We start from the raw sequence: 27,480 nt of genomic DNA, 5'->3' as shown, positions 1-27,480 counted from the left end.
GATACATCAAAAGGACTGATTGTCTCGGCCTGCGATGAGTCTATGCCTCGCAGGAGATACCGGTGCAATAAGCGTCCTGTGTACTGGTGGACTGCCGAGATTGCGGAATTGCGTCGAGCAGCATTGAGGGCCAGAAGACTTGCTACCAGGGCTAGAGAACCCCTAGACAGACGGCGTAAGTCGGATGCTTATAGGGTGGCTAGGAGGTATCTTCGTCGAGCCATCAATCGGAGTAAACGCAGTTGCTGGGATAAATTAAGGGACGATGTTGTTTCCAACCCGTGGGGCCTGGGTTACAAACTTGTAACCAAGAAACTTGGAACCCGCTCTCCACCTTCCGTCATGGACAGGGTCACTATGGAGAGGATGGTCGAGTCCCTTTTCCCAGCTCACGCGTTGCGCCCACTGCGGGATTTTGGAAGGGTGGACGACGTCCCACTTTTCAGCCCTGAAGAGCTGGTGGCAGCCGTCATATCCCTGAAGAACAACAAGGCTCCTGGTCCCGATGGGGTACCCGGTGAAGTCTTTAAGAAGGTTTTGACTACCAACCCCTTGATCCTTTTGAGCATGTACAACGCCTGCCTGGTTGAAGGGGTTTTCCCCTTGTGCTGGAAGACAGCTAGGCTTGTGCTTGTTGGGAAGGGCAAAGGAGACCCAGATCTGCCATCCTCTTACAGACCTCTGTGTATGTTGGATACGGCTGGCAAAGTCCTCGAGAAATTGATCCGTTCCCGGCTAAATTCAGCCGTTGTCGCTGCGGGGGACCTCTCCCCTCGTCAGTATGGATTCAGGATGGGGCGATCAACAATTGATGCGATTGAGGAGGTGAAGCAAGCCGTGATGAGAGCTGAGGATTTTAACCACTACTCTCGCAGGGTTGTGCTGCTCGTAACGCTCGATGTGCGAAACGCATTTAATTCTGCGAGGTGGTGCGATATGCTGGACGCTCTGGAGAACACTTTCCACGTGCCGGCATACCTCATGCGCATCATAGAGGATTATCTCCGGTTTCGCCTCCTAACGTATGACACTGCGGAGGGCCCGCGGACGATGAGTGTCACTTCTGGTGCTTCCCAAGGTTCCATACTCGGCCCAGACCTCTGGAACGTCGCTTATGACAGCCTTCTGAGGTCTGAAATGCCTGAGGAAACAGTTTTGGTTGGGTACGCAGACGACGTTGCAGCTTTGATAGCTGCACAAAGCGTTGAGCTGGCTCAGCCAAAGCTAAACCGAGTTATGCGTACCATAAACGCATGGATGGCAGACCACGGTCTCTCGCTTGCTCTGAGCAAAACCGAGATCGTGATTTTGACAAAAAAACGGATTGACACCATCAATAGCTTACATAGCTCGACCTTCCGGTTGAGGGTGGGAGCCGTCGAGGTTCAAACTGTTCGTTCTGCCAAGTATCTTGGGGTCATGGTAGACAGCAAGCTTAGCTGGCGGGATCAGATCTTCCGTACTGCGGACAAGGCCGCTAGGGTGGTTTCTTCTCTTAGCCGGTTGATGGCCAATGTCGGAGGGCCTTGGTCCAGTCGTAGAAGGCTGTTAATGTCTTCGGTCCAGTCCGTACTCTTGTACGGTGCGGAGGTGTGGTCAGACGCACTAAATAAGGAGGCATACAGGATGCGGCTCGCCCGAGTGCAGCGTCAGGCAGCACTGAGGGTAGCATCTGCCTACCGAACAGTGTCCGAGCCCGCCGTCCTGGTGATTGCTGGAGTCATCCCCGTCAAACTTTTGGCGGCGGAGAGAAAGGCAATTTATCGGCGCCGTGGGGAGGACGAGGCATGAACAGAGGAACGCACCCGCACCTACCAGCTATGGCAGGAGGGCTGGGAACAGGAGATACGGGGACTCTGGACCAGGCGACTGATACAGCAAGTCCAACCTTGGGTGGATCGGCGGCACGGAGAGGTGGACTTCTACCTCACCCAATTTCTGACGGGACACGGCTTTTTCCGGTCGTACCTGTTCAGGATGGGCAAAGCCGTGTCACCCGACTGCATATACTGCCCAGGCATTCTCGATGACGTGGAACATACATTTTTCCACTGCCAGCGCTGGGAAAGGCCTCGCCTGGAGGCTCAACAGTTAGTAGGACTGCTGTCGGTGGACACGGTCATACCGATTATGACGGAGGGTGAGGACAATTGGACCTGTGTGTCACATTATATCCAGGGTATTCTCCGCGCCAAGAAGATCGACCTTGACCGGGATGCGGTGTAGGTCATTAAGAATCTAAATGCCAGAAACGGTGCGAGCCCTGAGGGCTTAGGTCACATGTTGGCCTGACTTGAAGTAATGTGACAAACAATTCCAGGTCTGTGTCCAACAGAGTAGAGGGGGTTTTTTAGTGAGTAGTCTGATAATTTTCAGGAGTCTCACACTACAGGCTGGCTACTTGTGTGCGTAAAAGCATTTTCCCTCCTCTCCCTAAGAAAAAAAAAAAAAAAATGTTACTGGTAACACTATCTTAGTCTATCAAACACTTAAAGACAGTGAAACACCTCAGGCTCCTACCTAATCCTGATTTTTACATTGTGGTGGCTTACATTTTAAGCAAGGAAAGACTGGCCGAGACAGTTCAATTTTTACTCTTTGTTGCCATAAATGAAAGGATTGTGTACCTCATTTGCGGAATTCACCATACTTTTAGAAACTTATTGGAAACTCCCAATCTGAAAACAGGACTGTGAGGCTTGGGTCCAGAAATTATCTGGATAAGATTCGTCAATTCAATTCCGCCTTTGCCATGGTCAGCTCTGATAAAAACAAATGGAAGAAATTACAATCACACTCAAAATTTGTGCATTTAACTCCTCTGACATATCGACAATTGACGTCTCATTGGAAAGAACGTGTCACCTAGATTTGCAAACTTAAATTTTTGAAAAAGTCCCTTGGGCTATGCCCCAAGTGGCTTTAAAGTTCCCATGTTATCCATATGAAGATCATGTCTTGTTAACATTATGATCAGCTAATAGTTTAGTTTAATTGATGTTAATATTTAAGTTACAATTCAAGGAAACGCATGTATAAACATTTACTGATTTGGTTGAAATTAAATACTATTTTAAATTGGGTTTGCGTAAATTTTTTGCGGGTTTTGCGGAAAAAGCGAGAAAGCCTGGACAATTGGATATATTTCACCAAAAAAGAAAAACTTATTGACATACTACCTACACTGAGTAAGAAAAAAAAAGTTTCAAGTATTTCTTAAGCAATCATTGAAAGAACCGATTTGTAAGCTATGGAAACATAGAAAGGTCATAGAATTTGAATTTTTTTTTATTATTAAAAAAATGACTGAAGTTTGTAAACATACTGACGACAATTGTGGTACCATGCAGGCTACATTACATTACCAATAACGACAACCTTTAGACGGACAACCTTATGCGGTTATGAGTAAGTCGTTTAATATTTTTAGAAAAAATTAAAATACAAGATCGGTTTTTGAAAAATGATAAAATATTTACAAGAAATTTTGATTATATCAAACTGGTATGGACATTGTGAGTATTTCATTTAGGTACATAATCTCTGAATTGACTCCTTTTAAGCTCATTGGAAATTATGACTGTTATACGTTTTTAAATATCTCCTGTAATAATACTTAGCAATTGCTCAAATTCAAGCAACATGTAGGCCTACACTAGTATAAAGAATACCCATTAATATACATAAACTTACCATAAACCATACCATATACTTTCTATGTAGTTTAGTCTTTATGATTATTGAATTTATCACGTGTAAAGGTATAAATTATAATGTAATTAAGGGAGACCTGGAAGATTTAAAGAATACTATAGTGGTATTGTGTATGTTTTTTGACACAATTTCTTCTCTTGCAGCAAATCTGGAGAACTGAAGATGGCTCTTCGCAACTTATCCTCGTTTGCAAAGCCGTATCGCCTCACCTTTGAGGAGATGGTGGAACTGATGACTCTGTGTAATCAGCTGTCTTCTCCCTACACTCCCTCGGACAGAAGTGGTGGTGGGGGGAGGGCAATACCCAACATCAACCCTGTCACCATCCTCAGTGGGATATTACCAGGTGAGGAAATCAATTGTAGGTAAAAATAAAAATAAATAGTTTTTACATCCATTTGCATTAATTGGACAAATCCATCCACCGAAATCCATATCACAAGCAGGATGGTGACAAGAAAAGTCTCCTGGGAAGTGATGTGAGTCGTAAATTAGGCTCAGACATAACACACGGAGAAGAACTAGTATGAAATGTAATGGCCATCACAATTTCACTGACTATAGTAATTACCCGTCTGAGTAGTGAGCAATCCAAGTGCTCTGTGTCAAATATCTTCCCTTACTTATCTTTCTCTCGGCTTGTTGATACAAAAATCAAACTTTTATGGTGAATCAGGCACAGCTATCAAATAGGTAACCTCGTTTCTATCAAAACCGAAAACAGTGTGTGTGTTTAAATCGGATAGGATTCATGAGAAAGTTCAGCTAGGAATGTTAATAAGAAGTTTTAACGATTTAACATTTTTAAATGGAGAAAACTGTAGGTACGGTATAACAAGAAAAAACTAACTTCTCAGTAATTATTTGTCCAAACTAAAGGTTATAAGATATCGTTGAAATCTGTATAAAACTAGGTGGCGTTCGCAGAGGCATCCACAAAATTGAGCGGAGTCATCAAGGGTTCATATTATGTGCATGCGTTGCGGGTCTAAAGTAGCATTTTTACTCTTTAGGGAGTAAAAATCTTTTTTAGCCTCTATGGAGTAAAAATCAGCTGTTGTCAACTCAGTTGTAAATTTCTATTGTAAACGATTGCATATCACAATATGTATCGATTTGTGATTCGTAATTATTTTAACCTACAGTCTAGAGTCTCTTCCCATAGCATTTTAGCATTGCAGATAGATTAATCCATTCCCATACACTCAACACTGCTCACCTTTACTACCTCCTTCACCACCCCCTACGTCGTGGACCTGTTTCCCTCTCTTCCCATAGCATTTTAGGATTGCAGATACATTAATGTAATTGCCAGAGACAGTTCCCACACTCTGCACTGCAAACCTTACTACTTCCTTCACCATTTCCTACGTCATAGACCTGTTTCCTCCCTTCTCATAGCATTTAAGTATTAGATACATTTATCTAACTACCCAAACGGTTCTCCCACTCTGCACTGCCATCCTTTACTACTTCCTTCACCACTTCCTACGTCGTAGGGCCTGTTTCCTTCCCTTCTCATAGCATTTTAGGATTGAAGATACATTAATCTAACTGCCACAGACGGTTCTCACACTATGCTAATACTTTACTACTTCCTAAGCCACTTCCTACATCGTGGACCTGTTTTCAACACTTTCTATAGCATTTTAGTATTTTAGATACGTTAATCTAATTGCCACAAACATTGTCCACACTCCGCACTGCTAGCCTTTACTACTTCTTTCACCATTTTCTATGTCGTGGGCATGCTTCCATCCCTTCTCATAGCATTTCAGCATTGCAGATACATTAATCAAACTGCTACAAACGGTTTCCAGTTCCCACACTCCACACTGCTCACCTTACTACTTCCTTCACCTCTTCTTACGTCGCGGCCTTGTTTCCCTCCCTTCCTTTAGCATTATTGGATTGCAAATACCTTAATCTATTGGTCATAAACAGTTCCCACACTCCGGACAGCTCGCTTTTACTACTTCCTTCACCACTTCCTACGTCACGGACCTGTTTCCCTGCCTTTCCATAGCATTTTAGGATTGCAGATACCTTAATCTAATTGTCATAAACAGTTCCCACACTCCGGGCAGCTCACCTTTACTACTTCCTTCACCACTTCCTACGTCACGGACCTCTTTACCTCCATTTCCATAGCATTTTAGGATTGCAGATACCTTAATCTAATCGTGATAAACAGTTCCCACACTCCAAAAAACTCGCCTTTACTACTTCCTTCATCACTTCCTACGTCACGAACCTGTTTACCTCCCTTCCCTTAGCATTATTGGATTGCAAATACCTTAACCTAATCGTCATAAACAGTTTCCACACTCCGGACAGCTCGCCTTGACTACATCCTTCACCACTTTCTACGTCGTGGACCTGTTGCCTTCCCTTCCAATAGCATTTTAGGATCGCAGATAGCTTAATCTAATCGTCATAAACAGTTCCCACACTCCGGACAGCTAACCTTGACTACTTCCTTCACCACTTCCTACGTCGCGGACCCGTTTTCCTCCCTTCCCATAGAATATTAGGAATGCAGATACCTTAATCTAATCGTCATAAACAGTTTCCACACTCCAGACAGCTCGCCTTGACTACTTCCTTCACCACTTCCTAAGTCGCGGACCCATTTTCCTCTCTTCCCATAGAATTTTAGGAATGCAGATACCAAAATCTAATCGTCATGAACAGTTTCCACACCCCAGACTGCTCACCTTTACTACTTCCTTCACCACTTCCTACGTCACGGACCTCAAGCTAGTGTCGTCATTTGATTATATTTATGATCTATACCGTTTCTGTTCCAATATCTGTGGATTAATGCTATCAGCTATTTCTTTATCTACTGCATTCAAAAGTCAACAGCAGATGATATGTCTTTGTTTAGGTGTCAAATACTGCTTCCATAAGGATTACACTGAAACTTTGAGACCCAGTGGGGTGGATTCCTGAGATACTTTTTTAACGCCATATAGATGTTGGCACTCACCGATATGGTCTTTATCACCATGCAAAATTTGAAAACGATTGATTCAGCCGTCTAGGAGGAGTTTGCGTATTACGAAATGCATAAGAGTCGACGTATAAGAGCTTCGCTCGCTCCGCTCAATTAACTAAACTTTATGTATCCTGTGTGTGTGTGTTTTTTTTTGTTTTTTTTTATTAATCGTTATGTGGGAATATGGCATCAAATTTTTACTAAAGTTACGGTACAATTTCAAATGCTTCAAGTTTTTATTTATATTTCGCACAAAGATAGTGGCGAGAAAGATGAACATTTTTGTGAATTTCAACTCTGTAGCTCAAATCCCTGTAATAAATGGTTTTGTAAAAAATACATACAGTACAGTTAATGGTTCAAGATAGGACGTGTAGTAATGAATTTTTTTATTTTATTTTGACCTCCCGAATAATCTGGTAAAGTTTGTCCTTGTGGAAGCTGAACACACAATAGAGTCTACTTTTAGCAGTTTTTTTTCTTTTTTTCTGCTTTGGCAGTAATCTTAAATCTATCAAATCAAGGCTTATTATAAAAGGTAAAGGTAAATCAGAAATTCTACAAAGCTTTGTCTTCAGAATTATAGCAGTTGTTGTAGTGCCCGCATAGTAATCGTAAAGTCACCTGGGTTCCCTTTATTGAAACTGACCCCAGCTGTTGATACCAAAGCATCACGCTTGTTTGCTCTACAGTAATCCTTTGCTTTTTCTTGCTTAAAAATCAAAGCTAAGAGTATGAGTATATATATATATATACATATAAACAAAATAACAACTGCTGAGTTCTATTATTAGCTTATGTTTACAGGAACCAAATGGTGTGGAGCTGGTGACCTGGCCAAGAACTACTTTGACCTCGGAGCTGAAGCCAACTTGGACAAGTGTTGCCGAGCTCATGACCTGTGTCCCGTCAAAGTACGAGCCTACACAAGCCGATACAACCTGACCAACAAATCTCTATACACTAAGTGAGTTCATGTGATTCAGTAGTGTAACTCTGAGAATCAACTGTGTACAGGGTTGTCATAGGTCCTGGAAAATCAGGAAAGTAACTAATTTTGCTACTAATGATCCAAAAGTCCTGAAAAGAAATTTTAAGGCATTTATTGCCTAGAATATTGGTTCTAGATTTCCAAACATTAAAATATTATTTTAAACATTTCTCTACAAATTTAATGTTAAGTTAATAATAAATATTAGGTGTAAAGTCAATGATATTATAAATAAATATGGTATTATAAGAAGACCAAATGCTATTGGATAAAATAAACTGTGTGGGAAGGTATTATTTTATGTATATGGTAGTGTTGTAGATTGAATGAATAAACCAAATTACCTTTAGTTAGGCTTTATTGAACATAGAATCTAGCATGATATAGAATCTATATTCTATATCTATCTATCTATATATTAATAGGCAAGCATGTTTCTTTAAAACCTTTTTTCTCAGCTCGTGTGCATCGTAGGGAAAATCTACGCATACCGTTGGAAAGCTATTTTCCTGTAGGTGTGCAGAATCCCTTTATAAATTTAAATAGGCTCAAAGATAAGCACAAAAAATAAGTTTAAAAGTTGTAAAAAATTAACATGGATCTTATGCGTTGCTATGCTGGTTACGAAATAACAACGAAATATAAACAGAAAATCAAAACAAATGGAGGAAACTCCAATCACATGTTTTATTTACAGTGTGGGGTGAAAATAGTTAAGTGAGTACATTACATATTTTTGGTCGAGTTTCGACCACTGGACGACCTCTCGTACTTATTTAATACGCAAGCAGGATTTTTGTGACAATTACTCCTCCAAAACTACTGAACCGATTGACATGTTTTTGGTGTCATTGGAAAGAGCGTAACGTGAAGTTGTGCAGGAAACTTTCTTTTTAGGTAAATAATTAGAGAGCGAGGCCCTGGGGCCCTTTAAAGTTTTGTATTTCTCCATAAGATTAACATGGGAAACAAACATTGTTTTGAAACTCCAGCTGTTGTTAGAAATGGAATAAAAACAATAAATAAATAATGGAATAAAAACAATAAATAAATAATGGAATAAAAAAAAAGAAATGGAATAATGGAATGGAATAATTGGTCTCCATGGAAGCATGAGAAAATTCACAATGTAAACATTTGCTTTGACATTTAAATTTAAACAACCAGAACTGTCAAATGCCTATTTCACAATTTTAGACAGCTGATAAAAAAAAACAAAAAAAACAACTATGTGGTAGGTTTATTTAATCTTAAACTATATGATAGATTATTATAAATCTATTTCAATAATTATGAAACAAATTTTTCCCGTTGCGAAGCAAAAAATAATAGCAAGAAGAAAAAGATATGTTGTAAACAGTCAATGTGTAAATTATCGAAGTTGTATTAAAAATGTGTATAGTTTTGGATGTTGGTTTGTGTTTAATGATATAAGTTAGTTATTAAATTTTTATTTTAAGTTTTAAGGATTTGGCATATGACTAAGCCTATGATAAATAACACCATTTCAGATTTCTGCCAGTTATTGCCTAACTCTGTCCTGTAGAGTTTAAAGTAGCCTACACCTTATTGTCTACAAATTGGCTAGATAACTTAGGTACGGTACTTAATAAAAGCTGACAGCCTTTTTACGTTGACCTTAAATTGTAAGCTTACCTTTTCCCAAAAATTCACCCTTCAAAATGGAAAAGGACTGTTACGTAAATTGTAAGTATTTCCATTGGTTGATAATCTTTTTGTTGGCTTGACCTCAAAATATGCTACATAGACCTATTGGTTTGATATAATAAAATGTTTTGTTAAATGTGTTTTTAAAAATCTTTAAAAAATAACTACCCTATAACATACTTAAACTTGAACACTTATTAATTTACTAAATATAACAAACATACAGCTAGAAAATGGCTGGACTGCTTCTCTTCTAAGGCTTTATTATTACTGTATTTAATTTTCAACGTCGAGTCAATATAATACAGTATAACACAATGAATTTGTTTTCTAAATTCATATGTTATTTTGCGGGGCATTGAGCCGCACAGGTTCACTAGTACTTATTTAATACGCAAGCAGGTTTTTTGTGACAATTACTCCTCCGAAACTACTGAACCGATTGACATGTTTTTGGTGTCATTGGAAAGAGCGTAACTTGAAGTTGTGCAGGAAACTTTCTTTTTAGGGAAATAATTAGAGAGTGAGGCCCTGGGGCCCTTTAAAGTTTCGTATTTCTCCATAAGGATAACATGGGAGATAATTTTTATTTACAGAAACATATGTATGTTTCTTGAAAATAGTCAAAGTCTACTACATAATAATTGCTGAGTATTATGACTGTTAATGTATATTACATTTCAATCAAGGATTAAGTACCTTAAAGTTTACTCATAATGGATGTCACTACTTTATTTTAATGCTGGGAATGGTAAAATTTAGTTGAGAATAAGTTACCATGATTTAGAAAACTTTAATATAATAATTTATGTATTTAAAATCACAAATCTTTGACAATATTAATTCATTTGAAACTAAACAGCTGATCAATAAATCAAACAAATCATCTACTTCATGTGAATAATATTGTTACACAAACATAATTTTTGTTAACCAATAACTTGATTCTTTTTTACTTGTGGGTGTATTTTGAGTTTGCAGTTATGATAGAACTAAGCCAAGTAACTTTAATGCTACTATAAGGAGAATATTAATTTTATGCGGGCAATAACGGTGGTAAGAAGATTAAGTAAAGTATTAATGTGTTCTGTTTGTTTAGATAATATGTGCTCTCAAAACGTGAGAAACATTTTTTTATAATGTCAGACAGATTGTGAGATTCTGTGGTTTGTTCACTAACATGATGATGACTGGAGTGGTCAACTTCACTACCATTCCGCGCAGTTTGAGCCAATGTTTAATATTACAACCCTTCCTTTAATGTTACCCCCCCTTCCTTTAAGATTACATACACATCTAATTTTCTTTATAAACTAACAGTATTAATGAATTACTACATGGACTTGACAATTTATTGTCAGTATACCAAGGTAAAGAAGAGCGGGTCCTCGAAAACAGACGAAGGCGGAGACACCCATCTAGAAAATCCAACTGAGTTTTTAAATAAAAAATAAAGGTCAGTAGATTGCCAAGGCACAGATTAGACTAATAAAAGGGGGCAGTGGTTTTATTGACGAGGAATATTAATACATCAAAAAGGGCCTCATTAATGGGACAAGGCTTCATGTGATCAGAACGGTCAACAACTTAATAGAATGAAAAGTCCTAACTGGAACAAGTGAGTGGGGACATATTTTGATTTCGAGGATACAAATTTGCCCGTCTGAAACAAACTTACCTTTTAAAATGGAAAGATGCTAATTTCTGTTATCTTTTAGCATTTGCAGCACAAGCACTTTAATTAAAGAGCAGCACTGTTCTTACCCAGACCAATTTCAGTGCATGAGCAACTATATTATGTTGTTTTAAGTAAGGCAACATCTTTTAATAGGATACGCATATTCATTACGGAAAATTCTGACCAGGGTAATATTCCTGAAGGTAACTTTATGACTAAAATCGTAGTATTAATGGAAGTGATTTTGTGAAAAAATTTTGTTTTGTAGGCTAGTGTTTATTTTTTAAAGTGTTTTCTTCAAGCAGCATTTTATGACCCTCAAAATATGCTACACAGGCCTATTGGTTTGATATGATCAAATTGTTTGTTGAATCTGTTTTTAAAAATCTTAAAAAAATAACTACCCTATAACATACTTGAACTTCAACACTTATTAATTTACTAAATATAATACACATTCAGCTAGAAAATGGCTGGACTGCTTCGCTTTAAGGCTTTATTATTACCGTACTGTATTTAATTTTCGACGTCGAGTCAATATATAACACGATGAATTTGTTTTCTAAATTCATATGTTATTTTGCGGGGCATTGAGCCGCACAGGTTCACTAGTTAACAATATGAAACAAACTAACATCATAGTAAACGAAAACAACTTCTAAACATTTGAACAGATGTTACAATGTACAGATAGAAAGGAATTATATATGTAATATGACATTCTTCCCCTCCTAGCTGACATAGTCTTTTAGATACAAAGGCGGGTGTTTACTTCTGGAGCTTCTCCTTAAAGCAATCTGGTCCGGATTCAGTCTTTCCTCGTCTTGGAAGATAGGCTCAGGTCCAACATCAACTTGAGAACTTCTTTCATTTATTTGTAGATTGGTGTTTGAGTCTTCTTCATGTTGTAGATTGGTGTTTGAGTCTTCTTCATGTCGTAGATTGGGATTTGAGTCTTCTTCATGTCGTAGATTGGAGTTTGAGTCTTCGTCATAATGTGACACTTCTCCTACAGGTGCTAATTGCCTGGAACTCACTGTGGTTTCACGGCCATCTGCATATCTTATATGAGAATACTCAGGATTCCCCTCAAGGAGCAGTACTTCTTCAACGAGTGGTTCGTATTTCGAGCTCCTGACAGGCCGTTTCATGAGCACTGGACCTGGATTCATGAGCCAAGATGGAGTTGTCTTACCATTACTAGATCTTCTAGAAAAGAGAAATAGTCTTTCATGCGGTGTTGTATTTGTTGAAGTACACAATAACGACCGGATAGAGTGCAAAGCTTCTAAATGTACTTTTTCCCAATCAGATATTTCCAGATTTTTACTTTTAAGTGATAGTTCGATTGTCTTCCATATAATACCAACATACCTCTCAGCTTGTTCGTTGCCCTGAGGATTGTAAGCTGTTGTACGACTGGAAGCAACTCCTAGTGAACATAAAAATGATTTTAGTTCTTGAGACATAAAACATGAACCTCTGTCAGAATGAATATAAGCCGGTACTCCAAACATTGAGAAAAGTTCCTTAAGTCTCAGAATAACAGTCCTAGCAGTTGTGTCTTGAGTAGGGAACGCGAATGGAAATCGAGAGTATTCATCTACGACTATTAAAAGATAACAATTTCTACTTTTGGATGGAAGTGGCCCTTTAAAATCTATATTCAGTCTTTCAAATGGTTGAGTAGCTTTGATAAGTTGTCCTTCATGTTTGTGGAATCGAGGGTTTACCTCTAAGCAGGTTCGACAGGAGGAAGTTACTTTTCTGATCTCATCCAGTGAATAAGGCAAGTTTTTACTCCGAGTCCAATGATACATTCGAGACACTCCTGGATGACATAAAGCGTCATGTAGTGATACAAGATTTGATCAACTTCCTTCCATCGATGAACACACCCTGGATAAAGCATCTGCTGTTTTGTTCTCTTTTCCAGCTCTGTAAATAATCTCATACTTATAACAGGATAACTCAATTCTCAATCTCATTATTTTATCATTCTTGATTTTGCTTGCATTCCGATCACTGAACATGAATGCTACAGATCGTTGGTCTGTTATAAGGCGGAAGTGTCTGCCTATGAGATAGTGCCTCCATTTTCTTAACGCTTCAACTATTGCATATGCTTCTTTCTCAATAGATGAATGTTTCTGTTCCGAGTTTGTTAGTGTTCTAGAGAAAAACGCTACTGGTCTACCATCAATAGTCAAAGCTGCTCCTATTGCATGATTTGATGCATCAGTTTCAACTGTTAACAACCCATCACAGTCAATCGAAGAAGTTACTGCATTAACAATGTCTTGTTTAAGTCTTTGGAATATACATTTAGCTTCTTCATTCAGTGGAAATGAACTTCTGTTTAAACAGCTCGCCTTCTCAGAAAATTTAGGAATGAATTGTGAATAGTGGGAGAACATACCAAGAGCTCTGTGAAGAGAGTTTGAGTTGGTTGGAATGGGAAGATCTCGAAGTGGTTGCAAACGATCTGGATCTGGTCTTATTGATTTATGACTGATTACATAACCTAATAGATGGATCATGGCTGTAGAAAACTTGCATTAATGTTTGTTCAAGGTAAGATTATATTTGGAAACAGCTTTCATAAAATTGCTCAAGTTCCTGTCATGTTCAGCCTGATCATTGCCACAGATTGTTATATCATCCAGATAGACTTGAACACCTTCAAGTTTTTCATAAGTAATGTTGGTTAACGTACGTTGAAAAGCAGGGACACCATTACGAGCTCCAAAAGGCACTCGTGTGAATTGGTACAAATTCCCGCAAGCTTCAAATGCCGTGTAAGGTTTGTCATTTTCTGTTATTGGGATTTGGTGATAGGCACTCTTAAGATCAATAGAACTATAAACTTTGTATGAAGCTACTTTGTTGACTATGTCATCAATCCTAGGGAGTGGAAATGCATCAAGTTCTGTAAAACAATTAATTGTCTGTGAATAATCGACAACCATTCTCCGTTTTTGGTTATCTGATGAAACAACAAGGACTTGTGCTCTCCATGGAGACCTGCTTTCTTTAATAATACCCTCTTTTAACAGTAATTGAATTTCACTTTCAACAAACTGTTCGTCAATTGCTGAGTGCCTTCGAGATTTTGTTGCAATAGGCTTACAATCTGGAGATAGATTACGAAATAGTTCTACTGGCTCAACATTAGCTAAAGCCACACTACATATGTTGAGAGGCGACTCTTTTCCTCCAAATTGTACTTGTAAACTTGAGTGTCTTTTTAGAATGTCATGTCCTATAATAATGTCAGAACATAAGTTTGTAAGTACGCTGAAGACCACATTCTTGTAAGTATGATCTTGTAATTTAAGATTGATTTTACAGTACCCTTTTATTGAAGAACGCAGAGTTGTGGAAGCCATTGATACCTCTCCCCCATTACATGGAATGACAGGGATGTTGAATCTAAGTGCTGAGCTTTGATTGATAAAACTACCAGAACTACCAGTATCTATAAGAGTGTATGCATCAACTCCATTTAATTGTACTACTAATCCACTTGCTAGGGGGGTTCCCGTGTGCATTTTATGTATAGAAAAACACCCTAAGGGATCATGTAGGTACTATGTGGGTTATCATTTTTCACGTGGGTGCCAGCTTGGCAGAGTGGGCATAACCTCAGAATCCGCCATTTTAAAAATGGCGGCGGCATTTATTACATGAAACTCATCGGGAGCTTATATCTCGAAAACGGTAATATATAGCGAGTTACTTTTATTACAATAAATGTTGCTTACACAATGAGGAACAACTTTTGTATTTACGAAAATGCCCTAAATATAACTATTTAGGAGTAGTTGAGCAATTTATGCTAATTTAACCTATAAATTTTTACTCTGTTTGACAAAAAATTCTAATATCTTAAAAAAAACTGTTCTTTTTAACTTGGCACATAGCAGTAATTGCTCTTTACATCTAAGGTCTAAATACCCCCGCCGCAGCAAAACTGCAGACTAAGCAAACATTTATCTGGCTGCATTTCTTCTAAAATATTAAAATTGACAGAGTGATTTCCTATTTAAATGACATTGATTTGTAATGAGTACTTAAGTTTGCTGGTTCAGGAAAGGTATTGAGGTGTTTTTTTTTAGACAAAATTTAATTCTTACATTAATTTTACAAATAAAATATTGATGAAAGGTCGTCGTTTGTGGGTGTGGAACCAATTATGCTGGCGGCATTTCCTTTCTGTATGGCCATGGCGATTCGTTGTATTAAGTGGCTCCTTGCCGTTTTTTTATATTTTTATTGAAATGTTGATAGCTTAGTATGAATGAAACAACATTTTCAAATAATTTGATTATAATATATCCATAAACAAGGAAACTAAAACAGTTTATTTATTCTCTATAAGAATAACATGGGAATTTAAAATTTAATTTTTTTTATTATCTCCGTAACTTTTGGGCATACAAAAACGCTTTAATATACAAAATTATTTCTTTTTTGAGCTCTACAAAATGGTTTGGTTCATTAAAAAATTTCGTGTTTTTAGGCTCGAAAATCGGAAAAATGTATTTTTACCCCATAAAACTCCCTATAAACCCCCGTTCCCATAGTCCGATCGTGCTGGTTTAATAGTCCAAACTCATCTGAAAACGAAGGTTTACACGTTTGTGATAAATTTAATTAAAATTGGATCATTTTTGCTCGAGTTATCAAATTAAGTCGTAGTTTTGTCTTCGGATACAGGATGTCGTAATGTTGGCTTTACATTTTATGAATGGATTCTTTTCGGAAGGTTTGCAGGAATTGTGGATGCGACTTGGTTCAGTCAGAACTTCATGATATGTACTAGTTCACATTATAGCAAACAGGCTTGGAAGTAACCTTTGCTCAGTTCTCCCAACACTCCATATTTTAACTGGCTGTGACTTTGCCAGCAAATTTGGAACAAAGCGTGCTACCCTAAAATGTAATCCAAGTACTTTGCTAATGGACTTTGGAAAAGATTGGGAGGAAGGGATAGAAAAAGTTTGAAAAACACTGAGAAGTATTTAGTTCACATTAAAAAAAGGATCGTCAGTGTGAAGCTATGAATGATCTAACTATGAATGATCTAAGACACTGGATCACTGTCCCTGTACTGGAGTCTGTTGTACTGTCACTGTACAACGAATACTCTTAAAGAACTGCATCCGTTGCTCGTGAAGAAATTCTGTCTAGTAGAGCTACTAGACAGCATACCTTACGTGCTATTTATTGTACATACATCCAAATCCATTGCCTGGAAGAACACGTTTTTCAACTCAATCCTTTAAAATTTGGATACAGTGATGGTGGTTACTCTTATTTGTTGGTTTTTGGTCAAAATTTGATTTCCAGCTTTGCCCAAGTGATCTATTAGACGGCTGCAACTGCAAAACCTGTCCCAATCAAAGCTGCACATGTGTACGAAACTAGCTGGCATACCGTGTTGTCCTTTTTTAAATGTAGAAGTGTTCCTATAGTTGACTGCCGCAATGCACACAAGTATATTGTGAACAGTTTCATTTTCTGATGACTATAAAAGAGAACAGATATTCCTCTTAACCTAAAAGGCTTAAAATTTAGATCCAATAACTGCGCTCAAATTTAATGATCCACGAAACTAGTTCAATATCAATACAATCAGTCCGAAGCAGCCTACCACCAATGTCAAGGTACAGGTTGTGTTAACGAGACGTCAATGCTTGGCCGATGCACCAACTTTGCCGCCGGTCCCACTCCCGCTCCATCACCGTTTTAATAATAAATGTTATGAATTATAACAATAATTTCTGTTACATCCGTAGATTTATTATTACTTGTAATAATAAAAAATCCTTATATAGAAAGGTTTATATTTATTTTAAAATTTGTATGCGTCATGTAATAACAAAAAATTAGTTTAAAAATATTTTGTATCATTTTAATAACTTATATATCTGTCAGAAGCTTCTCGAATGCTTTTTGCAGGTATTTTACCTTAAATGAGAAGAAAAATTATTGCTTTGTATCACATTACAAAATAACAGCTTTTTTATAATTATTAGATTTTTTGGCAACAGAGATACAATTTTTAGGTTAAATATGACAATTTAAATATTTTAGTAGAAATGCAGCCAGGTAAATGTTTGCTAATTCTGCAGGTTTGCTGCGGCGGGGGTATTTAGACCTTGGATGTAAAGAGAAATTAGTGCTATGTGCCAAATTAAAAAGAACAGTTATTTTTTTTTTTTTTAGATATTAGAATGTTTTTGTCAAACAGAGTAAAACTTTATAGGTTACATTAGCATAAATTGCTCAACTACTCCTAAATAGTTATATTTAGGGCATTTTTGTAAATACAAAAGCTGTTCCTCATTGTGTAAGCAACATTTATTGTAATAAAAGTAACTCGCTATATATTACCGTTTTCGAGATATAAGCTCCCGATGAGTTTCATGTAATAAATGCCGCCGCCATTTTTAAAATTGTTGATTCTGAGGTTATGCCCACTCTGCCAAGCTGGCACCCACGTGAAAAATGATAACCCACATAGTACCTACATGATCCCTCAGGGTGTTTTTCTATACATAAAATGCACACGGGAACCCCCCTAGCAAGTGGATTATACAGCTTTACTCAAACACGATGGTACTGAGGCAATACAATTTGACTGATGGACTGATGCCTTTACTGTAGAAGTTGGTGTTTTGGATTTCCTACATACCTTTTGGTAATGACCTTTAATGCCGCATCCTCTGCATATAGCTTCTTTAGCTCAACAAACAGCTCTGTTGTGTTTCTTAAAGCCGCAGAAGTAACATGTCTGATTGAGTGAACACGCTATATTTTCTTGAGATAGATACGATTCTGGCTCGGCAGCAGAAGGTGTTGGATCAGGACTGGACAAGTATGGATTCTTTTCAGTGATAGATTTTGAGGCAACAGCGTTGATTGTTGGTAAGCACTTGTCTAAGTTGTACTGTTCAGAGTGATATTTAGCAAGTTCGAGTGATCTGGCTTGAGAAACTGCTTCATCTAAAGACAAAGTAGAGCTTTCCAACAACCGTTGACGAATGTGAGGTACTAGCAAGCCATCAATGAATGTGTCTCTGATATATTCATCTCTACTTGATACAGCATTGACAGCTTTAAAGTTACAATCTTTGGAAAGTCGCTTCAGAGATTCTACGTATGTATCAATGCACTCACCAGACTCTTGTCTTCTGATTCTTAGTTTATGACGTGCATAAATTTCATTGACAGGTTTCAAGTACAACTTTTTCAACACATCAATTGCTTGTTTGTATGTTTCACAGTCATTTCATATTCATAAACGGATGGTGAAATGAAATTGGTTAATACTTTAAGCCTCAATTCTTCACTGATTTTACTAGCTTCGATGAAGTTTTCAAAAGTATGGTACCAATGTTTCCAATCTTGACTTGCATTGACTTCATTAGGATTGACATTAAATCTTTCAGGTCTAAGAATTCGTTCCATGAAAAAGATAGATGTATATTTTAATAAAATATTCTATGTCCAATAAATAAATTGTTGTAGATTGAATGAATAAACCAAATTACCTTTAGTTAGGCTTTTAGTACAGGTAAAATAGGGTTTTATAAACAACAAAATTTGTACATTCATGAAATTTCACCTGTGAGTTACTAATAATATGAGAAATGAAGATCCGATGAGTCCCCAAAATTTTGGGCGTCCTAAGGCCCTTTTTGGGGCCCTTTTTGTTCCGAAGGGCCCTTGTTCCTGAATAATTTTGTTTTTACGTTTAAGGACGAGTGAGGTGTGGTTTTCGATGGTTTTGGTTATTTTAAATCGATTGGGACTATTTTTAAGTGTATTAAACCACTCCATACAGGGTGTTTTGAAATATTATTACTTTTTACGATATTTAAACATCTATATAAATAAAATTAGAGTTTTGTCTGTACATTGCTTAGAATAATGAACTTTTTGGTTATTTTTACATTTCATAGGTCAGAGAAACCGAATCAAACCTTATCTCAATTTCTGTCTGTCTGTCTGTCTGTCTATCTGTCATTCTCTTGGTAACGCTAAAATACGCACTTTATTACAACTACTCCTCAATAACTATAGCACTGTCCCGCCTGAAACTTATTTTCCAAATACTATACATATATGAGATGGTTTTAGACGTATTTCATCGAATATGAGACAGTTAGATATTTAACAGTAAACCCTTGAAAATCAAGTTTTTGTCGATTTTTGACGTGGAATTTCTGGAAGCCCATGTTAACCTTATGAGAAATGAAATTATTGAATCTTAACAGCTGTTTCAATTAAACAAGTTGGTTCTGTTCTGTGATGTTCAATAGCATTAAAGTTACAAGGATTACCAACAGGGTGCAGCACTAGCACTATTATTTCTTTTACATTTATGACAACAGCTAATTTGCAACCTGGAGGCGAGTGAGCGTAGCGAACGAGCTAACCTGAAGGCAAGTGAGCGTAGCGAACGAGCTAACCTGAAGGAAAGTGAGCGCAGCGAACGAGCTCCAACATACAGGTGAGTGAGCGTAGCGAACGAACTTCAACCAGGACGTGATTGAGCCATGCAAACGAGATCAGATAGTAAAAATAAAAGTAAGCCTACCGTTATAGGATCGACCGGCAGACACAGAGGTAATTTAACCTTTTATTGATTGTCATACCGATCCGGAACAACAAAAAACAACATAAAATGAAGCTATGTATAATAGTTTGGCCAGCATATCTTAAAATATGCAAACCAACTGCTGTTCGTTATATAAGAAGGTTTCAACTGAATATTATAAGATCCCCGTGCGTAGAACGGGTACACAGCTAGTTTATTCATAAAGTAATAAAATTAGTTACCTCCATGCTCTATATAAAAGGGGATTATTGAAAATAAATGTAATTCTTTACTACGTAAGGGGAAAGGATCACAAGGAGTAAGAGAAAATATTAAATACCCCCGTCACAGCAAACCTGCAGACCTAGCGAATTTCCGTTTTACTTACTTGATTTTCAATTAAATCTAAAATAGCATTGCGTTTAACGATTACCTAGGTTTGCTGCTACAAGGAGACTAATAAAGTGTGTTTATAGTAAAATATTAATAGCCTAGTATAAAACAAATAATTTTGACAAGTTTGGTCAAAGTATATCTATTACAAACAAACAAAATCATTTTACACTATTCTCCTTAAGAATAACATGGGAATTTTAAATTTACAATTTTAGTATTTTTATCCGTAACTAATAACCATACAAAAACACGTTAATATACTAAATTATTTGTTTTTAAGCTATTTAAAATGTTCTAGAGAAAAATTGGGAAACTTTGTGTTTTGAGGGTAAAGTAAATAAGAAAACCCAATTTTTACCCCATAAATCTCGTTCCCATTGTTCAGGACAAAAATGCTTGTACCGACAATGCTGCTCTGATGTCTTAGTGCTGTCCTGTTCGTCATAACCACGAAAGATAACCGTACTTGTATTGATTGAAAATAAGTTTGAGGAACTTATGATACAAGTTGCAAACGTCAGTATGTATGAAAGGTGTTTTTGCACCAAATTGTTCGTGCTTTAAGATTGGTGTTGCCTGTTCTGCAATATGCAAGGTTTTAGGTTTGTAAAGAGGAATCCTGCTTGAACACCAACTTGGACAAAATCAGTAAATATGGACAAGTTGCTAAGAATAATAAAATTGTTAATGAGTCGTTTGAGAATAATTATTGTGATGATGAAATTGTAAAGAGAGATACTACGGAAATTGTAGAAAAATAGTTTAGTTTAAGTACTTCATTTTAATATGTAATGTAAGGTTTTATACAAATACAATTGTTTTAATTTTTAATAAATGTAAAAAAATAACTTAAATAGCTACCTAAGAAAAATACATATCAATTTGAAATTGGTCTTAATAGATTTGCATAAAAACACGTTGAAAGATTATTCACACCACCTTAAAAGTTGATTTGTTTGCTTAGTAACCTATGTTATTATGTTATAGTGTAAAACTTAATCCATCCCCTTTTAGCGAACATCCCAAATAGGAGATAAGCTATTACTGATGGTAAAACATAGGCCCGAAACCGATTTACGTTTTCATTTCGATGCCCCCAGAAGCCTAAGGCACCATCCACTAAAAATATTATATATTCACATATATAATATAATATATCCATGTTATATACGTGTCCGTAAACATGATAACTCGAGTAATTTTGGTTCAATTTTAACGAAACCGGCATAATCGGTCCGTGGAACAGGGTTTTATGTGGTAAAAATTTGTAATCTTTGACCCTCAAAAGGCAAATTTTCCCAATTTCTCTCTAGAGCATTTTAAAGAGTTTAAAGAAAACAAATAATTTAGTATATTAACGCGTTTTGTAAGTGTATTAGTTACGAATAAAGTTCAAAAATTGTAAATTTAAAATTCCATGTTATTCTTAAGGAGAATAGTGTAAAATGATTTTGTTTGTTTGTTTATAGATATGTCTTAATAAAACTTGTCAAATTTATTTGTTTTATACAAGGCTGTTAATATTTTACTATACTGCAAACACACTTTATTAGCCTCCTTGTAGCAGCAAACCTAAGTATTCATTAAACTCGATGCTATTTTAGATTTAATTGAAAATCGGGCAAATGAAAATTTGCTTAGTCTGCAGGTTTGCTGTGACGGGGGTATTTAATATTTTCTCTTACTCCTTGTGATCCTTCCCTCTTATATAGGAAAGAATTACAGTTATTTTCTATAATCCCCTTTTATATAGAGCATGGAGGTAACTAATTTTATCACTTTTTGAATAAATGTTTAAATATCGTAAAAAGTAATAATATTTCGAAACACCCTGTATGGAGTGGTTTAACACACTTAAAACTAGTCCCAATTGATTTAAAATAACTAAAACCATCGAAAACCACACCTCACTCGACCTTAAATGTAAAAACATAATTATTCAGGAACAAGGGCCCTTCGGAACAAAAAGGGCCCCAAAAAGGGCCTTAGGACGCCCAAAATTTTGGGGACTCATCGGATCTTCATTTCTCATGTTATTAGTAACTCACAGGTGAAATTTCATGAATGTACAAATTTTGTTGTTTATATGGAGTGTTTTTGTATTATTTTACCTGTACTATTTATTGAACATAGAATCTAGCATGATAGAGAATTAACAATATGAAACAAACTAACATCATAGTAAACAAAAACAACTTCTAAACATTTGAACAGATGTCACAATGTACAGATAGAAAGGAATTATATGACAGGTAGTTTTTTGTGTAAAATCCCAGATAGGCAAGATTACACATTCCTTCCACCACCCGACTAAAAGCTATGTGTACCAAAATGCTGTATAGGTACAGGGTGGCTATGAAAAGTAACTTGCACACCCCCCTTTTCTTAACTTTTCAACCATTTGAGATATTTGAAATCGGTTTGCGGCAACCTTCTTAGATACGAGGGGCTACAATTATGATGGTTAATTTTGAAAATTTTGTCCTTAGGGGAGTAGTGGGGGTAGCTCAAAATTTTCAAATGGGAAGTATAGTCGACTTTCATATAATTTTACAGGTCCTGAGAAAACTAAACAATTGACATAAATAAAATAGATATCAGACCACTATTAACAAAATGGAAGCTAAAAATGTTTAAGACGCCGATTATTAAAAGTAATTTTAGCTGCCATTTGTATTGGCTGCTGTACAAACTCTTTAATAACTACCAAGGCCTCCACAAACAATGGTTCCCACTAACTGGTGATAATATTGCAGATCACACTGCACCTGTGACGCACTGCTACAACAATGTCTCAAGTCTTCACACAACCCTCTGGCAGACATCATGGGTAACATCTACTTCAACCTGCTAAAAGTCCCGTGTGTGCGGCAGAGCAAAGAACGCAGTGTGTTTCAACCAGCCGAGAGATACTCATGAATCTTCCTGTGTCAAGATATACTGTGTAGGGGGGGGGGGGTTAGTTTACACCCTTCACTATCTAGGGAAACATCACAACTGGGCAGTGCCGGATTTACCACTAGGCCGGCCTAGGGCCGCAACATTTTATCAAAATTATTTTTTTAAACAAAGATTGAATTTTAAGTTTTTAAAAATTAACAATTTTCTGTTATTGCCTACGATGATGATCTCCATGAGATTGTGGCAAATGTTCTTGTTACCACCACGGCCGCAGGTGGCAATGGTGACGTCACTACAGTCACAGGGTAGTTTCATCTGATTGGCGTGGACTGCTCGGGTTAATTTGACCCAGGGTCGCAAGTAGGCCTACTCAACTGGAGGAAAGTCCCTGAGAAAAGTCTCTGAGAAGCGAAGGGAGTCAAAAAATTAGGCTCAGGCATAATGCCGGGAAATGGAGGAAAGACCGGTTAATCATGCTTTAGTAAGATATTAAATTAGTATTTATAATTTAAATAATATATAATCAGAATAGTAATAGTATCAGAGACAATTTTACTTGTTTAAAAATAAAATTAAATATTGTAGAGCAAATGTTATAAAAACTAAAAACATACTTTTTTTTATGAAGTGCTGATAATATATTGCAAAATCTAATTTGTGAAATGTTTACTCTATCCGATTTTATTTGTATGGAACATACATTGATGTTTCATTCGAAAGTTATATTATCTTCTCAATAAACCAATTATTAGAAAGAACCCCAATAATTGTCAAACTAATTAAACAAACATTAATATAATAGTAAGCTTGTTAATGTAGCCTTTTACTGTGAGAGATAATATTTAACTTTCATAGAATAACTTTTAAAAAAATTAGTCCATTACCATAAACTTGCAATGTTTGTGTTATTAAGGATAGATTTTTTACATTAAGATTTACAGTACTACTTTCCTTTACTGAAATGTTTATTATTTTCAATATTGACTTCAATAATCAACTGAACTTAAAAGTATTTTGATAAATTACTCAGCAACAATGTTTAGCTAAAATAAAGATGAATAAATTTTTGGGAAAATTTGTAATAGATAAATGTACATAGTAATTTAGACTAAGTTTTCATATTTTTTGTAAATTAAAATGTATTATGAATGATAAATATTTTTTTATAATATGGTTTATTTATTTGAAGGCCCATTAGATTATGTTTGGTGAGACATACAATTTTAATTTCCATACGTTAGACTATTTGGTTTTTTTTCTCAGATACATATATAGTACCTGGTGACCGAGCTTTGCTCGGAGAAAATCATTAGTAGGCTATACTCTAAGAGTAATCTTTGGTCAATGTCATATATCCAAAAAATATTGTTTTTTGCAGTATACAAAAGGTTTTTTTCAACCAATACACCCAAAAACAATAAATAGAAAAAGTAGTGAATGCATTTCCTTCATAACTAATACAAAATAAGAATTTTGGAGTAACTTTTAATAGGCATCTTTGTTTTACCTAGTTGCTAAAACATATAGGTATTTTGTTTAACTAACCTTAAAATAAAGGGAGTTGTTTTTCTTTTTCTAAAATTATTCTGAAGTGTTTTTAGTAGACGCCCGAGTTTAATCTTTCCCACACAATATACAGGCCCAAACTTAATTGGTTATTCATTGTTGACTAAGTGTACACAACAGTTAATGTTAGGCCAAAATCATTTGTCATTTAAGTAGGCCTTAGCTTAGCTAATTCAAATTCTCAGAAATAGGCTCCTAAACCATCTAAGCCATATTATTGTAAAAACTATATAAATAGACGTACATAATTTATTTTTTTAGCCTGTATATCAAGCGCACTGTGATTTCAATTTTTTAATAATCTTGTAGTGTTTTTAGCAGACTATCTCGTCACAGACAATATAATACTTTAATGTTTATTCCATTGTCTGTGATCTCGTTTTATCTTCTCTATTCTTCACCATGCCACATATGCCCAACATATCCCTAACTATTTCGTAATAATTTGTTATCAAAGTAATGAGAATAGAATCAGAATCAACGACAACCGACAAAAAAAGTAGTTCAGTGATAATATTATTAAAACAGTTTAAAGTACTGTATATATGTAAAAATTCAAATTATTTAACCAATATCACGTTAGTAAAAGTATTGATAATCAACAGTAATTAAAGCTGAGGATGATTTTAGAGTCGGTTGGTTTTTAATGGATTAGAAACTTATTACCCTGGAAAGTTTAGAATTATAATGTAAAAACTCTTATGCATAAAGCCATTTACTCCGGTCATTTACCATTTCTTACATAGGGCCTATAGTTGTTTTAACACATTAAAATAAAATTGCTTCTGGATTTTTAAAAGGTTGTACAACTAACTTTGAAAATAATTTATGAATTAGTTATTTTTTATCCAAACACAATACAAATGTAAATTTATTTAAGTGTTAATTGAAATTTTTTTCAACAAGTAAGTGTAAGAAATACGCAACAAAAAATGTATCTGTTTATTCAACATTTCTCCATATAAATATGGCTATATTTTTGTAAAGATGTCAAATTTAGGAATCTTTTTCTGGCAAAATTTTTTCTTATTACAGGGAAATAAAAAATAAAACTTATAATTAAAAACCTTTATTGAGCATCAAAGCGTAACAACATTAGTTTATATAAAAAATATAAATATTTATAAACAATTAATTCAAGCATTGTAGTTTAACAATTTAACTAGCACTTTTTTTGGTCTCGGTAGTTAAAATCTAATTTTTTGTAAACCATCCTTAAATAAATAGCAAAGAGAAAAACTAATTAATAATTGAACATGGTAAATAAATTATAGTAAAATAAATAAATAATAACAGTACAGTAATAATAATAGCATTATTAACTATTTTTTCTGGTTGGAAATTATAACATTGCCATACCTGTAAACAGTACGTAAAATAGCTCATTGTCGCTCTTGAGTGGGAATGGCTCATTATGCTCGAGAGTGCCGTTTCTAGGCAAACTACAGCCGTGGATTCGGTACATTAGTTATCAACCGGTAACCGTTAAGAAATAACATAAACAAAGCAAACATAACCTAAATGACATTTTATATTCATAAAAAATGAATTGTATTATGATTCAATATGTAAGAAAGATTTGTCGACACATTGTAATGTCACTTACCATATTAATATTTCAGCAACTAAGATGAGTTCCACAAAAATAAAAATAAACACTAAGACAATGCATCAATACCAACATCATAACAATATTTTAAAAACTTTCAGCTTAATTAACAATGATATAATAATACAAATAAATGCTCACTTGTGCATTACCATTACTCTCTATCACTCTACACCATAAGTTTGATTATAAATTGACATTAGGATATCCCATTGGCCTTGCAGTTATAAAGTCAATGACTAATTTTATTTAAAATAGTTAATTGCACATAGTAACAGTGTTCTGACTACATAAAAGCTAGATGTGGTAAAATATGCAAGTATGATTGTCAACATCAAATAAAGATGAAACTTAATACACGCTTTTTCTCTGCCTTAATAGTCTAAAGTCATCAACATTTCGTAGCCTGAACATGTTGCTCAATATTGTCACAACTTAAAAGTAAGAATCAATAATTTGCTAACCAAAAACAGTTTTCAATAAATATAACACATGGTACAGAAGACAGAAAAAATTATAGGCTAGTATACCAAAACTGCTACCGGAATTCATTTTTGTTTAGAATAAATTCTGTATTGCAGAAAATACTACTAATTTATTTTATAGTAATTTTACGATTAATTAATTTTGGACTTGTAAAATGGAAAAATCTTGATAACATTGGACTAAGCATACTTGATAAGTCTTTGACTCAGTCTAGGGCCTAGTAAAGTAGATAATAAAAGACTTAATATACAACAATAAAAAAGATAAACACTGTACCATACAGATATGCAAGTAACATAAATTATATATTCTTAAGGCTATTCCATTAGCAGTAAAATACTTAATGTAATCAAAAACACACTGGAATGAATTGGGTCCAAGTTGTCAAGAGTGGTGGTTTGTCTGTTGAGGAAGCAATATGTTGTGGCTGAGAGATATTTGGTTAACTATGGCATTGTGTTATCGGGACACAAGCCAGTATGTTCTAAAATCCTACTCCTACAAAAGAAAGCCCTTTGTATTATTGCCTCGGCCGATTATCTTGCCCACTGTATGCCTATTTTTCCAGCAACTAGGTATTTTCTGAGTTCCATACTTCGTCTGTCTATATTTAATTCTTTTTGTCCATTATACTACCTATGCGAATATGAGGAAATGCAGTTTTAGAAAATAATAAGAAACCTGACACAATTAATCTGGAATATGCAGTCATAGACGAAGACTTCAAGTGTTAAGTAAGTATAAAATTAATTCCCAAAGAATAATAATGCAAAAATCATTCAACAAGTCATCATTATACAATGTTATATCAGCATGTATAACACAATTTTATACATAAGAAAATATATTTGACCTAGAAGGC

At 35.6% G+C, this 27,480-nt stretch overlaps 1 protein-coding gene across 1 annotated transcript in view; it reads left to right on the top strand.

Annotated features, from left to right (window-relative positions):
• Nucleotides 1-24,253, top strand: part of LOC129004808 (uncharacterized) — a 69,106-nt gene extending 44,853 nt beyond the window's left edge. The window contains exons 2-4 of the mRNA XM_054433454.1: nt 3,858-4,060; nt 7,523-7,682; nt 22,813-24,253. Coding sequence (XP_054289429.1) covers nt 3,858-4,060; nt 7,523-7,682; nt 22,813-22,975 — 526 coding nt within the window. The 3' untranslated portion in view covers nt 22,976-24,253. The remainder of the gene's footprint in view (nt 1-3,857; nt 4,061-7,522; nt 7,683-22,812) is intronic.
• Nucleotides 24,254-27,480: the final 3,227 nt, after the last annotated feature.

Source organism: Macrosteles quadrilineatus, unplaced genomic scaffold, assembly GCF_028750875.1.
Source record: "Macrosteles quadrilineatus isolate MER2022 unplaced genomic scaffold, UCM_ALF_1.0 Scaffold_1__1_contigs__length_201487025, whole genome shotgun sequence".
Classification (NCBI taxonomy): domain Eukaryota; kingdom Metazoa; phylum Arthropoda; class Insecta; order Hemiptera; family Cicadellidae; genus Macrosteles; species Macrosteles quadrilineatus.
The sequence above is the reverse complement of the archived record's forward strand: the minus strand, read 5'-3'. Positions and strand labels throughout refer to the sequence as shown.